The 16,735-nt window shown below is 41.9% G+C and overlaps 2 protein-coding genes across 3 annotated transcripts in view; one reads left to right on the top strand and one right to left on the bottom strand.

Annotated features, from left to right (window-relative positions):
- Positions 1–3,282, bottom strand: part of SENP1 (SUMO specific peptidase 1) — a 49,919-nt gene extending 46,637 nt beyond the window's left edge. Inside the window, exon 1 of the mRNA XM_068971181.1 lies at positions 3,237–3,282. The gene's annotated coding sequence lies outside the window, so the exon portion shown is untranslated. The remainder of the gene's footprint in view (positions 1–3,236) is intronic.
- Positions 3,283–4,535: 1,253 nt separating this feature from the next.
- PFKM (phosphofructokinase, muscle) overlaps positions 4,536–16,735 on the top strand; it is a 42,252-nt gene continuing 30,052 nt past the window's right edge. For both annotated transcript variants that reach the window (XM_068970515.1, XM_068970516.1), the window contains exons 1-2: positions 4,536–4,617; positions 5,496–5,618. In XM_068970515.1, the coding sequence (XP_068826616.1) occupies positions 4,536–4,617; positions 5,496–5,618 (205 nt within the window). The remainder of the gene's footprint in view (positions 4,618–5,495; positions 5,619–16,735) is intronic.

Below are 16,735 nucleotides of genomic sequence, written 5' to 3'. Positions count from 1 at the left end.
CCTGAGGAGACTGAATGATGGTAACAGGAACCGTTTATGGTCCCAACACCGAAGTGCACACATCAAGGAAGGCTGCTTGAGCTTTTCTTGGCATAGGTACAGACTAAGTAGAGTTATTATCTGATTACCTAGTCTTGCCAGGGGAGTTACCCAAAGAATTTAAGTCTTAGATTAAGGCTTCAAATATATTTCCAAATGCTCAACTTACTATAAGGTTTCTATCTGGTAATTCTCCAGATTATTCTTTTCCCTTCTTTTTTAATAAAGCCAAATTCCCTGGTCCCCTATAAAGGGGAAAATATCCTATCAACCAATAAACTAGCAGTGACTTTCTCACATTTCACTCTTTTAAGCCATTCCATAACTGTCACCACTAGTCTTTTTTGGAAAAAAAAAAAAAAACCAACCCATAAAGTTGTATTTTCAATATTTATCGTATTTAATGTTTCAAAACACACCTGTTTGGCTTGGGTGGGGAGGGGTGAGGGGACATTTATTTCAGGGTTAGTTTAAAAATATTTTCTCATTTTCTACTGTCCAATCATTTCAGCACTTCCAATGATCTCTAGGACACTCTGCCTCTCTTTTCTTCCTGTCCCCCAGTTGCCCCAGTTCTGAGGGCCCACGGGCCAGGAGTTACCACTAGTCTTTTTTGTTATATTAAAAGTAATGCCAATTTAAAAGCCTGGTGCCCATTAGAACAATCCCATGTTAACCTCCTTTGCACTGCTGAGATAGAGGTGAAAGGGAAGCAAGCAAGAAATCAAAGAACGTTGGAAATTATGCCCAGAGAGGTTTAGTGACTTGCCTGAAATCACAAAGATGGGACAAAGGAAAGACAAAAATCTAGGCATCCTCACTTATAAGCAGATGCTCTTTCAACAAACATCACAATATTCACATCCTTCAACATATCCTTATTGAAGGATTCATACACTTTGGCAAGATAAAAGTAATCTCTAGCTAAGTTTGGGGAATCCACACTTTTTTTACGCTGCTGCTGCTACTATTTGGTCGCCAAGTCCTGACTCTTTCGACCCTACAGCTTGAAGCCCACCAGGCTCCTCTATCCATGGGATTTGCCAGGCACATTGAGCTTCTTGGGTGTGCTTATGCTATTTTCTTTTTGCCATTGTGCAAATATAATGGGAGAAAGGATATTTTACCCCAAGATTCAGCATGAAATGTTGGACCTGGAACTTCTGATGTCACCAAATTCTTTCAAGCATGAGAAATTTTTCCTTCTAAGAGTATTCTAGTACTTCATTTTCTACTTCACATCAGTCATTTAATTTACGAAAAAAACATAAGTAATTACAGGTATTCAGTTGAAGTCAGATAAACGGCTGAGCACAAGATAACAAAAAATCTGAAAGAAAAAAAAAAAGATGGCAAAGTCCTGACAATAACAGGACGTAATGAGCATAGTAAGACAAACATGCAAAGAGGTGATTATAAAAGTGAACATTTAGAGCTACCATGAAGCTATCTGAAAGTATATACTGAGGAGAGGCACTGTACAATTAGCTTTTCGCAGGACCAAGATGTAGTAAGAATAATTTCTGATAATGACAAGGGTGTGGAAGTGATCATGTGAATCATCCTATTACAAACTCTGGAAAATTATGTATATGAAACAGTCTGCACTGTATCATTATGCAATTTTTGGTTGCCTTTCATATTTCTACACGGCATTACTCAAATGAGACTCTAACACCTTAAAATCCTTAAAAAAAAGATTCATTTTCTTTCACACACACATTTACTGTGCACCAATAACACAGAGTGGACTGGGGATACAATGATGAGTAAGAACTGGTTCCTGCTGCTGAGAATCTCACTGTCAGAGGGAGGAAACCAGATTCATCAACAGATACTTAAAACAGGTAATAAAGCTGGTGCAACTGGTAGAAGGTGTAGGAGTCAGGTATAGAAAAGGAAAGACTTCCAAAGCAGTTAAGAATTACATCACCTTATCTTGAGGTAGAAGAACCTGTTTTTAATTCATTTGCTGCCTCTAGATCTGTCATCAGATGGGTGAGAGGAAGACCATCTTTGCAGTTGGGATAATTAATTGGAATTAAGTAAGAGTGAGTGAGGCTTCTCCACAACAAATGAGGCTTCCAACATGGGACTAAAGGAGAAAAGGGACTCTCTAAACTAGCAGGTTAAGAGATCATTCTTAAAGACATGCTTAAAGTTTCACTGTAACTATAATTCCAAATTCAGTGTAACCTATCTCTCAACAGAAGCCCTTAACACAAATTATCTTTATAAAGATTTAGGAGATGATACGATCTAAAATCATCCAAAATCATCCACTTGGAAGAAGGACCCTAAGTTAATTAGTTGGGGGCCTCTAAAAGGCATCAATTTCACAAGAATCACCACCACCCCAAATATAAAAAGCAAACAAACGTGAGGTGAAATGACTTTTAACAAGGCTGACGAGAAAGTGATAAAGCAGCGAGTTATTGCCAACAAGATAGTGGAAATACTGCCAAGGCACCGATAAACAGAAATCACCAAGCTCAAGAGAAACTGGGTATATAGCCAGAGAGATCACGTTACAGGGGACGGCAAGAAAGAGACGGTTCGAGGGAATTTACCAGGAGGCGATAAGCCAGGTAAGCAAACGGCGGCAGTTAAGGGGATTTTCATAACCTGGGCAGGAGGGTCCAGACGTTTCTTTCTGGTGGTGGCACTAGCGGTATCACATCTCTGGGAGATACCACAGAGTAAAAGAGTTGGAGAAATGTTTACATGAGACGCAGAAGTAGTCGAGAAATATCTTTCAAGCCTCAAGGAAGGCGGGAGGTGAAGCACGTATAACAGAAAAGCTGAGCTTCCCGATGAAAACAGCTTTCCCCTGAGAGAAGACCTGCTCTGGCGGGAAAGCCCCGAAATCCCAACCGGCCTTTTCCTCACGAGTAGGGCTAGGCGCTGAGATGGGGCGGCCGTGACCGTAGGGAGACGGCCTCTCCTCGACCCCGGAGAAAGAGGCCTCAAGGAACGGCCTCGGGAAAGCTAACTAACGGCCACCCGCCAGATCGCGGCCTCGGACAGCAGGGGGGAGAGGTGGTCCCAGGGGGCGGGGCAGAGGAAAAAGCGCACTCCCCACAGCTGTCCCCGCTTCCGTCCAGCCCAGCCCAGGCTGCCGGGCCCAGGCCCGCTCTGCCTCCCGGTCAAGGCTCCCTCCATCCTCACCCCTCCCCCAGCTTCCCGCCGCCACTCACCGAACCGGAACCGGCTGCTATGCGAAGGGGTTTCCGGCCGGGCGCGGAACGCAAAACCCGGGAACCGCCGCGAACCGGAACCGCCTCCACAACACCGGAAGAGCTGTTCCGAGGCTGCGGAGGAGGAGGGGGTGGGGCGAGAGGTCAAAGAGCAGAGTTGAGGACCCGCGGAACGCTTGCGCAGTGTGGCGAGGCCTCAGACGCCAAGGGACTCATCTAAGACTGTAGTCATAATTTCCTCTTTCAGTCTGGGCTTTTTCTCCTTCTCCTTATTAGAATACTGTTCGTGTGCTCATCGTCCTTCGCTTTTCTCTGTTCCCTCGGCCCCCTTACCCGCCGCCTTCTGGTTCCGCTCGGCGATTTCTGCTCACGTTTTGGTTTCCATGGCAGCTTCTCTCTGTGGCCCTTGAACTGCAGAAACCGGTGGCCACCTTGACAGATGTAGACCTGAGCTAAATCTAGCCCGGGCAAGATTCATGTTTTAGCGAGAATCACAAAACGTTAGTGCTTGTAGAGGTTATTGGCCATCATTTAGTCTACGAGTTTCAGAGAAGTGGAATCATTTCCCAAAGTTATAAAGTACATGGCAGATCTGGGACTAGGAAACAAGTTTCTTAACTTGCAGTCCTGTACTCTTTGCAGGCTATCATGCATGATTGGCTATTGGGGAAAAGGTGGGCCGGGGTGACAGCTTGGGATTGGCTTAGGCTAGACTCTGGAAAAGTGGAGAAACTTCCAGAACGATGGACGAGTTTGAAACACTCCTCCAGGAGGTGTGAGGAAAGTTATCCGGAGATCCATCCCAGGATTCTGCTCTCTGAAGAACTAGATGACCATGTTGTTGTTCATGGGACTGAATTGATTAACCTTTATTCTCTATTTTTAAAAGAAAATAATGAGAAGGCATACATTTGTTCATTTAGACTTGTCACCAAGTCCCTCAGCTTGGTGGGCCTCAGGACCCAGGCCCATCTAGAAGTCTTGGAGAAATGCTTCTGAGTAAGCACTGTAGACCCAGATGACAGCCACAGTCAGGTCAGACTTGGTTGAGCTGGAGGCCTCCAGCCTTTAGCTCCTCTCAGCTGCTGGAGAAAATGCTTGCTGAGTTCAGGATATCTTGTCCTGTCAAATGTATGAAAGTAGATAGTATGTATCACTTCATATGCTGACATTTTATACTTAGGACCTAAGGCCTATTAGTATTGAACATACCTGGTCCATGTCATTTTTGTCCATCTTAATTTCTCCACAGATCTGTTGCATTGCATTATATTCTGTCTCTATTTCTAGGAGGCAACCATGAGTAAAGTGGAATTGCATCTGAAATTTTTCATGTGTGTAACTCAGTCTCGCCAGTTAGTCAGGACTCCTCAGAGAACAGGTACCATTGTCTCCTGATCATATTCCAGTAACAGAATGGATTCTTTTGCCAGGAATCTCAGTATAGGATATGAGACTTACTAGTGGGAGAAGGCAATGGCACCCCACTCCAGTACTCTTGCCTGGAAAATCCCATGGATGGAGGAGCCTGATGGGCTACAGTCCATGGGGTCACTAAAAGTCAGACACGACTGAGCGACTTCACTTTCACTTTTCGCTTTCATGCGTTGGAGAAGGAAATGGCAACCCACTCCAGTGTTCTTGCCTTGAGAATCCCAGGGACGGGAGAGACTGGTGGGCTGCCCTTTATGGGGTCGCACAGAGTCAGACACGACTGAAGCAACTTAGCAGCAGCAGCAGCAGTGCAGAGGCAGTCTAGCAGTCAACTGATCTTGTTTATTCCACTCTCACTATGATAAAATGTTTATGACTGAGTCCTGTCTTTTCCCTTCACAAGTGTCAGGTGAGATTTTGGCCTATTATGCGAGGATAGCCCCCAGGCAGATAAGAAAGACTTGGGAGTTGAGAGAGAACAAGATTTATAGCACATGTGCTGGTAGTAGGTGTATTAAATATATGAACACTCCAAAACCTATAAGATAAATATAATCCTGAAGGAAAATGGCTTTCTCTTCCACCCCAGTCTTAAAGTTTCTAGGTTTGTGTTCTGCTTTCACCTCTTTTATGTCAAGAGAATAACCTTTTGGAGGTAAGATAGTTATTGATAAGAGCCATCACTTCTCTAATTTTTTCACTGGATTTATGCATTAAATGCCCTGGACAGCTAGCTGAGAGCCAAAGAGAAAGTGAAAGAGAATAAAGAGCACTCTCCTCCCTGAATCCCACCTTGAGGATAACCTAGAAATGTTTTTTTCTCAGCTGAAGAAGCTTCAACTTCCAGCATGCTCATACAAAAGCCACCGTCTGGGACAGATGTCTTGAAGAGTCTAGACACCGTGGATGATCCAGACACTGTGGAAGGCATACCCATTATTGAAAATGGTGAGGCATGTGGTTAAGCTTGGGGGAGGAATGTGGAAAGGGAACCCTGGAAAGTGAAAAAATTGTGAATATCATTATAAATATGGGTAGACAGACTAAATTTGAAAAATTAGTTAAGACACAAGAGAGAAAATTGTGTAGGGTGGGTGGGGAGTGGAATCTGTGAAACTGTAGAAAGAGGGACAGTTCCCTCTATGAAGAATAGCTTGATTTAATCAATAGTAAGTCATTTGGCTCCTCCATAACTGTAAGCTGCTAATCTGGTTTATCCTATTATTAGGAACTTTGATATATAAAAATGTGAAAGACATTTAAGAAAAAGATTAAGGAGTTATTATATCACAAAGTTATTCCAAATATTGTAAAAAATATTCACCTTCAGACTCCATTTAATAACACATTTCTTTTGAATATTTTAAGTAGTATACAACTCTTAAGCAGTTTATGTGAAACTTCAGAAATACATTTCTGAATGGGTTTCTGTGTTTCTTCTCAGCTTAAATATATCTGTAGTGGAGTCAGTTCACTGCAAACATTTATTGAGTTCCCACTATGTGCCCAATAATATACTAGAAATGATAAAGAGGTTGTAAATATATATTTTTACATAAATGACAATGACATGACCTTGTCATTGTCTCAGTAGTTTACAGTTTGGAAATGTTTTAGAGATTAATTAGTCCAATTCCTTATATTTTTCAAAAAGAATTTAGGTCTAAAAAGGTTTTCCTCAAGAAGTTAAAAAATTCTTTGGTGTAATTACTCCCAGCATCTATGAAATATATAGCAATATTTATTCAATAATTTTTGAGCACTTACTGTTTGAAGTAATTGTATTAATACTCGTCTCAATAGGAGATGAGAAAATGAACTAGATGCTTTCCCTCTCGCCCAGAAACTGATGATCAAGAAGGGAGATAATATGAGACAGTGTGTAACTCAAAGAGCTTGATAACTTTGGTTCAAAGTGTTGAATTTCAAAAGAGGATGCCTTGGAGATGTAGAAAAGGGAGGGGCCAGCTGACTGCTTTGGCAGAGCTTCACTGAGCTCCAGTATGTTGGCAGGGCACCATGGGGCAGAATCCAGTCCTAGGCTTTGAAATGGCATACACTCTAACCTAATTCAGTCTCCTCAGTGTTCTGAGAGCTAACCAGACTCACAGGCAAATGGTTTGTATACAATAGTCCCAATTTATTAGGCTCCTGGAACAATGTGTATCCATATATGGCAACTATGTGTGGTCTGTGTCCCTTTAATCAGACTTGCATTGCCCATGCATAAAAAGCTGCTAGGTCAGGACATAAGCCCAACTGGTGGACTTGTCCTACAGTTTCCTGAATTTGTATAGATTATTTCTTATTTGCCTTCTTCTTCTCTGCTTTTCCTATTCTCATTTTGCTCTATACCTAATACTCACCTCAGACCCCCTTTGCTCTGATGACCCATTTGGACCTGCCTTTGTGGTTTGAACTCAGCATTATCCCATGGACAATATTTTGCTGTTCAACTTCTGCCTTTGAGCATTGAGACCTCAGGTAAGAGCTACATTCAACCCTTCCAGCTCTCCCATTAGAGGCTGAGAATCAAATATCTTCCCAATTTGCCCCATTGGGACCTCCATTCTTCCTTTTCTGCCTTTCTCCCTGCTTGCCTCCCTCCTTCATCCCCTGCTTCTTTCGTTCCTTATTCCTTCCCTGCTTTCTTCTTTCCTTTCTACCTCCCTCATTCTGTCCCTCCTTCTTTTTGTTCCTTCCAAGAAAACTTGTTTAGGATATACTATGTGAGGCACTGTACTTGGCACTGGACATAAAGTAAACAAAGTTAGTACATTGCCTGCCCTCATGAAGTTTTTGGTTTTGTCAGTGTAAGGCAGTAATCACATAATCACATACATGCTTAGATAATTAGAACGATGCTAGTGCAGTGAAGGAAAATAATACTCTATAATCAGAGTGCAAAACATGGGATCTAACCTGGCCCAAGAAGTCAGAGAGACCCTTTCTTAGGAAGACTTGAGAGATGAGTATACATTAGCCAGGGAAAGGGGGAAGAAGAGTTTTTAGAAAAAGGGACTGTAGGCTCTGAAGTGAGAAGTTTGGCTCATTGCAGTAGAGAGACCAGCACAACTTGAGGGAGGGGAGGAGTAGCTGTAGCACCAACTCTGAAAATAGTGGAAGAGCCAAATCATGCTCTCCTTCTAGGTCTTACCACTCCCAAGCTATTGGAAGTCACTGAAGAGTGACAGGGTCATATTCATGTTTTAAAACAATAATTGTTTTGCGGATGCATTGGAGGGGGCAAGAGTGGCTCCCTGCTTTGGTGGGATGGGTAATGTCCCTGTCTTGCTCAGTTCCTCACATCTAGGCAATGCAGCCTTGTAGGGCATGAGTGAGGAAGTCAGCCATCAAATAGCACTGGGGTGAGCCCAGAGCTACTGATGCCCCTAAATCCCCAGACCCTGGCTTGATGTCCCTCTGTGGCTGCTGCTGCCAGCCTGAAAAGTTCACAGGGACTCCAGGATGTTTTTCTCCTTACTTAAGTGAAGCTATATATGGAGGTGCTGTGCTCTGGTCTTCAAGCAAAATGGAATACATTTTGCTTCCAGTCTCACACCAGGCACGCAGGCAGCTGCTGCTGTTATTTTCTTCAACTCCCTGCCCATCAGTGTAGACAAATCAGCCTATACTGTAATGAGGCAGGCTGAATGCCTATGTGTGTGCTTCTGGCCCATAGAGGACTAGTTCTCAACATAAGGAAGTCATTTGATCCTGCCCTGGGGCACAGCAAGGGAGTGAGTTTCCTAGGCCCCTGACCTTTGTAAAGAAAGGTGGTTAGTATTCCCAGACAGCTGAGGTTGTGGGAGAACTACCTCCATGACAAGTACAGAGAGGCAGTAGGCAGCTTGGTGGGCCAGACTATAGTTCAGCAGATCCAACTGCTCACTAGACCTCAAGCTTAACTTTGAAATAGTGGAGCTATTTCAAATCATAAAAGATTATGCTGTTAAAGTGCTGCACTCAATATGCCAGCAAATTTGGAAAACTCAGCAGTGGCCACAGGACTGGAAAAGGTCAGTTTTCGTTCCAGTCCCAAAGAAGGTCAGTCCCAAAGAGTGTTCAACATACTGCTCAATTGTACTCATCTCACACGCTAGGAAAGTAATGCTCAAAATTCTCCAAGCTAGGCTTCAATGGTACATGAAGGGTGAACTTCCAGATGTTCAAGCTGAATTTAGAAAAGGCAGAGGAACCAGAGATTAAATTGCCAACATCCGTTGAATCATAGAAAAAGCAAGAGAATTCCTGAAAAACATCTGCTTCTGTTTTATTGATTACACCAAAGCCTTTGACTGTGTAGATCACAACACACTGTGAAAAATTCTTAAAGAGATGGGAATACCAGACTACCTTATGCCTCCTGAGAAATCTGTATGCGGGTCAAGAAGCAACAGTTAGAACTGGACATGGAACAACAGACTGGTTCCAAATCGGGAAAGGAGTACATCAAGGCTGTATATTGTCACCCTGCTTGTTTAACTTCTATGCAGAGTACATCATGAGAAATGCTGGACTGGATGAAGCCCAAGCTGGAATCAAGATTGCCGGGAGAAATATCAATAATCTCAGATATGCAGATGATACCACCCTTAGGGCAGAAAGCGAAGAAGGACTAAGCCTCTTGAAGGTGAAAGAGGAGAGTGAAAAAGTTGGCTTAAAGCTCAACATTCATAAAACTAAGATCATGGCATTTGGTCTCATTACTTCATGGGAAATAGATGGGGAAACAGTGGAAACAGTGACAGACTTTATTTCGTGGGGCTCCAAAATCACTGCAGATGGTGACTGCAGCTGTGAAATTAAAAGACGCTTGCTCCTTGGAAGAAAAGCTGTGACCAACTTAGACAGCATATTAAAAAGCAGAGATATTAGTATGCTGACCAAAGTCCATCTAGTCAAAGCTATGGCTTTTCCAGTAGTCATGTATGGATGTGAGAGTTGGACTATGAAGAAAGCTGAGCACCAAAGAATTGATCCTTTTAAACTGTGGTGTTGGAGAAGACTCCTGAGAATCCCTTGGACTGCGAGAAGATCCAACCAGTCAATCCTAAAGGAAATCAGTCCTGAATATTCATTGGAAGGACTGATGCTGAAGCTGAAACTCCAATACTTGGGCCATCTGATGCGAAGAACAGACTCAATGGAAAAGACCGTGATGTTGGGAAAGATTGAAGGCAGGGGGAGAAGGGGATGACAGGGGATAAGATGGTTGGATGGCATCACTGATTGGATGGACTGGGAGTTGGTGATAGACAGGGAGGCCTGGCCTGCTACAGTCCATGGGGTCACAAAGAGTTGGACACAACTGAACGACTGAATTGAAGTGAACTGTGCATAAGCCTCTTCTGTTCACTGATGGGCAAAAAGCCTTGGTAACCTGTGACTGCTGAGCCCACTTCTTACTGGGCTGCAAATGGGGGAGAATGCCAGGAGAGCAGTGTTGCCCCCACCTGCCTCTTCTGTCACAGCTACCCCCACCCTCAACCCAGAAGCATAAGACTTACCTATCATATTCTTTGCTTTGTCTAAGCTATCTATCACCAACATTGCCTATGCCTTCACTTTCAGTTCCTTTGATAATACACTTAAACCTTGGCAGTTTATGCAGGCCAGGACGTGAAGCTACCCCAACACTGTGAGCACAAATGATTTATCCAAGTGTTTGCTGCCCACAACCTAAGTTCCTTCCAAACAGGCATACGTGCTTCCTACATCAGAGACAGGATTCTCCACATATAGATGCTATGCTATCATGATCCCAGAAACTGTATTCTTGCTAAAGGAAAATCAGTGGGAGCTCTGCCTCTATCAAGATTAACTTCATCTCAACACCATTCAACACTGACCTCCCAATCCCAAACTCCCAGAAACAACTCCAAAGAACTTGTGTTTTTGCAAAGCTAAAATTCTCAGAGCTTTTATAGTGTCAACTAAATTGGAAAGATCACTGAGTAGGAAAATAGCCTTACAGATGCTTTTCTTTGAGTCAGATATTCAAGGATACCAGTAGACTTGAGGAACACTTTTGTTCATCTTCCACTGATGAACGAATAATTTTATTTATTCTCTTGGAGTACCCTACTCTGAATGGTTCCTTATTAAACTACCTCTCAGTTAACCCTCTCATTTCCCTCTGAGGGAAATGTATTTAAGAGTCTAAAGATATATCCCTTGGACTTGCTAAACTGCTCAGCCTTTAATGAGGTGTCAGCTCCATGAGGTGTCATCAGGTCTGAAGTAGAAGATTCACACCCAGTATTGTCTTGTATAATGATTATTTGTCATCTCTTCCTTGATAACCCTCAAAATTTGCTACTTTAAGAAAAGAAAAAGTGTGTCTGGTTCAAGCTTGAGTCTTCATACCTCAGCTAAAGACTTCATTTACCTCTGCGCTTATCAAGACTTGAAGGTGGTGCTTCAGCTGGGGTAGGGGTCATCTTGTTACCTGTGACCTCTGCTTGAGCTAACTTTCTCAAGAAGTCGATCCTCATTGGCAGAAATGACTGCATAGGAACCACCCAGGCCTTTGAGACATGCAGCTTTATTCTTCAGGTGTTGGTGTTCCTAGACCTCCTCAACTTAGAACACTGGTTCTCAAACTTTATTGCACATCTGAATCACCTGGAGGGATTGTTAAAGTGCAATGCTGTGCCTCAGCCCCAGAGTTTCTGATTCAGTAGATTCCAAGTAGGGCATAAGTATTTTCATCTCTGACAAGGATCCAGGTGATACTGAATCTGCTAGACTGGTACCGAGAACCTTTAATTAGTGCACTGGGTCAGAAACTTTAATACTCATTGCTAGTAGAGGCTGCAGTGTGTCCAGCAGTCATCCTATTCCAACTCAAGCTCCAGTGTAGACAGTGGTTTCTTGCGTACACCCAGGGTCTGTCCTCAGGGAGCTTCCATGCTAGTGGAGGAAAACAGATAGCATGTTAGTCAGGTAATGAGCAGATGAGACCCAGGGCTTGTGTAGAAGTGAGAGGAACAGGTAGATACTTGTTTTAACCCAGAGAGAGATGTTTCACAGTATGAATCCACCAAATCATAGTAACTCATTTCAGTTCTGGGTCTAGTCCAAAGGACATCTTGGTGATCTTCTGGTATGATACTCCTAATTTCTTCCAGCTTCAGAACCTTTGCATTTGCTATTCTCCCTCATCTCTCTTGTTTATTCAGACTTCTTCCTGGAATGTCATTTCAGCAAGATTTTCCCAGAATACTCTACTTAAAATGGCACCCTTGTTGCTCCCCTTCTTTGCCCTGCTTTATTGAATCACTAGTTGACTAATTTATTCATTATCTGCTTTCCTCACTATTATGTAGGCTCCATAAGGACAAATGGGATTTGTTTTTCCAATCCTGGATCCCTTTGAGTCTAAAATGGTGTCTAACACGTAACAGGTACTCAATATTTGTTGACTGAGCACATGAAACCTATAGTATGCTGTTTCCTGTTCTCCAGGGCTAGAATCACACCCAGGTAACTGACGTACCTACTTCTCATTCCTAGATGTCCTGGTATACTGTCACTAGCTATCTTCTCATCGCAGAGGTCTAAATATAGATATGTATCCTTTCCATAGTCATGACACCATCCTAGTGGAAGTGAATGGACTCAGGACTATGCCATACAACATCCTCTTTATTGTCTTTAATCTATACCGACCTTTAGCAATCAGTGTCCAAGCAATCTGTCCTCAAGAACTGCTCAACTTCCTCGCAGTACTGTCTAATTTTATTCCAGTTTGAAGGGTCCTCTCCAAAGCTGTCTATCTCTTCATTTCCTACCATTACTTAACAGGGTTAATGCGTGGAGCATATGAACCAAGATGCTTTAGAATACTTCAGCTGGTTTACTCAAGTGCTCTTCCTGTCTAGGTACTATAGAGTTCTCTTTAAACATCTTTTACTTCTCTCCCCTAGAATGCCTTCTTTTATAATAATTATGACTTTTTGCCCCTACTATTTGCCTGGACTTCATGCCAACACCCCAATAGCTGTCTGATGCCCAGAGAGCTCTGAGAAGTCTAAGAGGACCTTCTGGATGCCTCCCTGTACTTTGAGGATCTGTGTAAAGAATATGTCTTTCATTGCTTAATACCAGGATATGACATATAAGGGGAGCTCTCATATAAGATAGTTCTCTTTTGTGCACATTAGCTTTACCTGATGTGCTGAAAACAAGAAGACCACCACTAGATAGGACACAGTATAATAAATAGTAGTTTTAACCACGTGGCCTTCTACGTCCAGATGACTTTCTTCTTATGGGTTTACCTCTTATTTTCTCCTTACTCTGTGCCAAGTTCTCTAAAGCCTGAATTCTAGCTACCAATCTAAACAACTGAAAAAAGATGATTATATTTTGGGAAAAATGCTAGACTTCCAGCAGAACCCTAACTAATTCCTATCCTTAAGTCATTAGAATGGCCATAACCCCCCACCCTTCACCCTTTGACAAGTTTGTTTGAGAACCCCAGGTTCTTTTTGAGTGCAAACTCAGGAAATTTCAGTGTTCTTTGGAGGAGGGATCCACAGTGTCCTTTCCAGTCCCCTTAAACTATACCAGCAATGCAAATAATCTTATGATGAAAGCAAATTCAGCTACTGGCTTAGTTTAGTCACTTTGAGATGTGTTTTGGCACCAGCTCTTGTTTGACTGCCTAACATGCTGCTTTGTTTTATGACTCCTGGTCCTTATCTCTGCTAAGCTGTGCACTTTATTCCTTACTCTTTCCTTAGGCACCCTAAGATATGACAATGTTTAGACCCCTTTCTCAACGTCTTCTTCCTCAGTGACCATATTCTGTTTACCCATAAGCTCCACACACAAGCACCCTGCCTGGAAGGATGCTTCTCAGCCTCCCCATTAGAGGCCTGAGGATTAGGTATAAGATATATAAGTATTTTCAAGAATTTCCCAGATCTCAAAATTCTCTTCTGTCATCAGTCTACCATCAAATTATATGTCCAAATTTTGAATCATTAGTCAACCAAAGCTCACTAACATGCCCTTTCCAAGTTGTTAAGGTTCCTGAGAAACTATATTTGAAATTTAAAAGTTGTTTGATAAACAGAAAATTATGAAAAAATAAAATGTGTGGTCTTGGAGTTTAAGGGAAATCCATTTATAAGGAGCTATCGTGGTTTTATCATATCATCCATCTCTCTAATGCTGGAATATATTTCCTCTGGTGTTCTTCTCTCAAACGGTACTAAATAAATACTACTAGAGTCTTACTATCCAGGCCCCAATTTTTTTTATTCCGTGTGCCCTCAATTAATATATTGTTGTCACAAAAATTTGATATATTGCAATTTGTGATTGAATTATTGATTTCTCAATTATCTCCCAGGTCCAGTGAAATATAAACTTCCTTTGAACCCTAGATAGTCCCTCTAGATGATAAGCCTCATGAGAGCTTATTATACCTCAGTACCTGGCACAGTGACTGGCACATAATGAGTTCTCAATAAATATTTGTTGAATATATGAATAAATTAATAACAAATTGGGGTTTCTCAAAATTCTTATCAGGAAGACATTTACAGCCATTTCTTAATATGATGTATTTCTTCCATTAGCTACTCTGTATATTGTGTTGGCTTTTTACTAATTTAGCTCTCAGAAAGTAACATCTTCAGTTTTAGAGACTGCACTGGGATGACAATAGGCAAGGCCTAGTCCTGAGAAAATTCTTTTCTGTGACTCCCACCTGCAGCTGACCTGAAGTTTCCCTAGGTGCCTTCTAGTTTGATGTTTCTTTCAGTGGTCCTCATGGGGGTGATTGCTCCCTGGACAGAAAAAGGGATCCAAAGGACCAAGTATCTGGGGACAAGGCTGGACTAGATGACATTTCCTTGTCTTCACCTAAGTCAGGTAGACTCAGTAATGCAGTAATTCATTAAGAACTCCTACATTAAGATGTAGAAGTTACTAGTGGGTAGAAAGGGGAAGGGGTAGATTGACTTAAATTTCAGCCTTTATATTCCCTTTTGGAATTAAAAAGCCCAGAATGTATGGACAGCTCTTCCAGCTTCTCCTTTTTCAAATTTTAAATGCAGATTTATCAAGATATAAATCACATATCATAAAATTTATCCATTTAAAATGTATAATTTGGATTTCTATCTACCAGTTCCCCATTCCAGTTCCCCAGCTCCGGTTCAAGGAGCTTGAAAGTCACACTCCATGCTAACAAAAAGTAATAGTAAAAAAAGACTGAAAAGCCAGTAACTCTTCTTGAATCTATAAGAGCGGGGAGGACTCAGGGCAAACAGCTAACTCTAAAATTGGAGAGACAAGCAAGTGAATACAGTTCATCACAGCTTACTGGAGCAGAGACTCAGGAGTAGAAACCTTGGGAAACACTGAAGGGGTAGGAAAACCTGAACTGTAATTGACAAATTGCTGGAGACTCAGTGCAGACAACTCTGGGGAGTTAAAAACTATAGGAGGATCCAGTCAAAGGGGGGCCCTCACAATATTGTGAGATTTACTCCCAGGAGTTTGACCAGATTTGCACAGTAAGTATCAGAGAAAAATCTGGTTGGGCTTCCAGCAGGGGGAAGAGAAGAGGAACCATTCTGAACTAAACCAGAGTGTTACTGAGTTTTAGCTTTTATTTCTCACCTCAAGATAAGCCCAAGAGAGGCGAGTTGATGTGGCAAGGAGTAACAGCTTTATTTGGAAAGCCAGAAGACTGAGAAGATGGTGAATTAGCATCCCCAAGAAAACATCTTTCCTTAGTTAGAATTCTGGCTTATTTTTATAGTAAAAGGGGGGTAAATTCCAGTTTCCTATATATATATATATTAATTTCTTCCTTGCTGTAACCATTCACAGGTGGGCCTGGTCAGGAGGTTTCATGTGAGCTAAACAAAGGTATATTGGTGTAACATTTATTACATGGGAGGCAGAGTTTTCAGAGATGGGCCATTATGTATAATTTAAGCCTATAGACAACATCCCTTTAGTGAGTAACTTGTAGCAAAAGCAATAGAATACAAAAGTTAAAAGTAAAAGAAACATCTAATATGGAGTCAGATTTGTTCTTCCCTGTTACAGGAACACTTTGTTCTTCTTAACAAGGCCTGCCTTCTGGAGAAACTATTTAACCAAAGCCTAACTTACTAGAGTAAGTTATCAGAGTCTAACTGATCCGAGGAAGGGTAATACTGAACTCCAGCCTACTCTAGCTGTCCTATTCCATCTAAGTGGGGCAGGGAGGAAAAAAAAAAAATCCGAGAAACACTTGTGAAATTTGTAGTCCAGAGGCATAGGCACAGTAAAAGGCTGAAATCTAATCATAGGACTGTAGAATGCTTTCCTTCCCCAACACCTCACCACTATATTATTAAGGCCTATTTACAGCACTTTCTTTTACCCAGTATGTCATGTCTGGCAACCAAGAAAAAAATTATAAGGCATATAAAAAGGAAAAAAACAGTGTGAAGAGACAGCGCAAACATCAACACCAAACATGGCAGGGATGTTAGAATTATCAGACCAGGAATTTTAAACACCTGTGGGATCGCACAGAGTCAGACACAACTGAAGCGACTTAGCAGCAGCAGCAGCAGCAGCAGCATGATTAATGTGCCTTAAAATATCAGTAGATGGCAAGTAGGAACAGACAAGCAATATAAGCAGAGAGATGGAAATCTTAAGAAAGAGAAAAAGAAATGCTAGAAATGAAAACCCCTGTAGCAGAAATGGAAAATGCCTTTGATTGACCTCTTAGTAGACTGGGCTTGGCTAAAGGAAGATCTCTGGGCCAGAGGGTATATCAACATAATCCTCAAAAATTGAAAAACAAATTAAGACTGGAAAAAACCCAACAGAATATTGAAGGACTGTGGTACAACTACAACGGATGTAACATATACATAATGGGAATACCGAAAGAAAAGGAAGGAAGAGAAGAATTATTTGAAACATTGAAGACAGGATTTCCCCGAACTAATGTCAGACATCAAATCACATATCTGGGAAGCTCATAGAACAACAAACAAGCTGAAGGCCAAACAAAAACACCCCTATGCCTAGGCATCTCA

Source organism: Capricornis sumatraensis, chromosome 4 (genome assembly GCF_032405125.1).
Source record: "Capricornis sumatraensis isolate serow.1 chromosome 4, serow.2, whole genome shotgun sequence".
NCBI lineage: Eukaryota > Metazoa > Chordata > Mammalia > Artiodactyla > Bovidae > Capricornis > Capricornis sumatraensis.
This window is presented reverse-complemented; position numbering and strand designations above follow the sequence as displayed.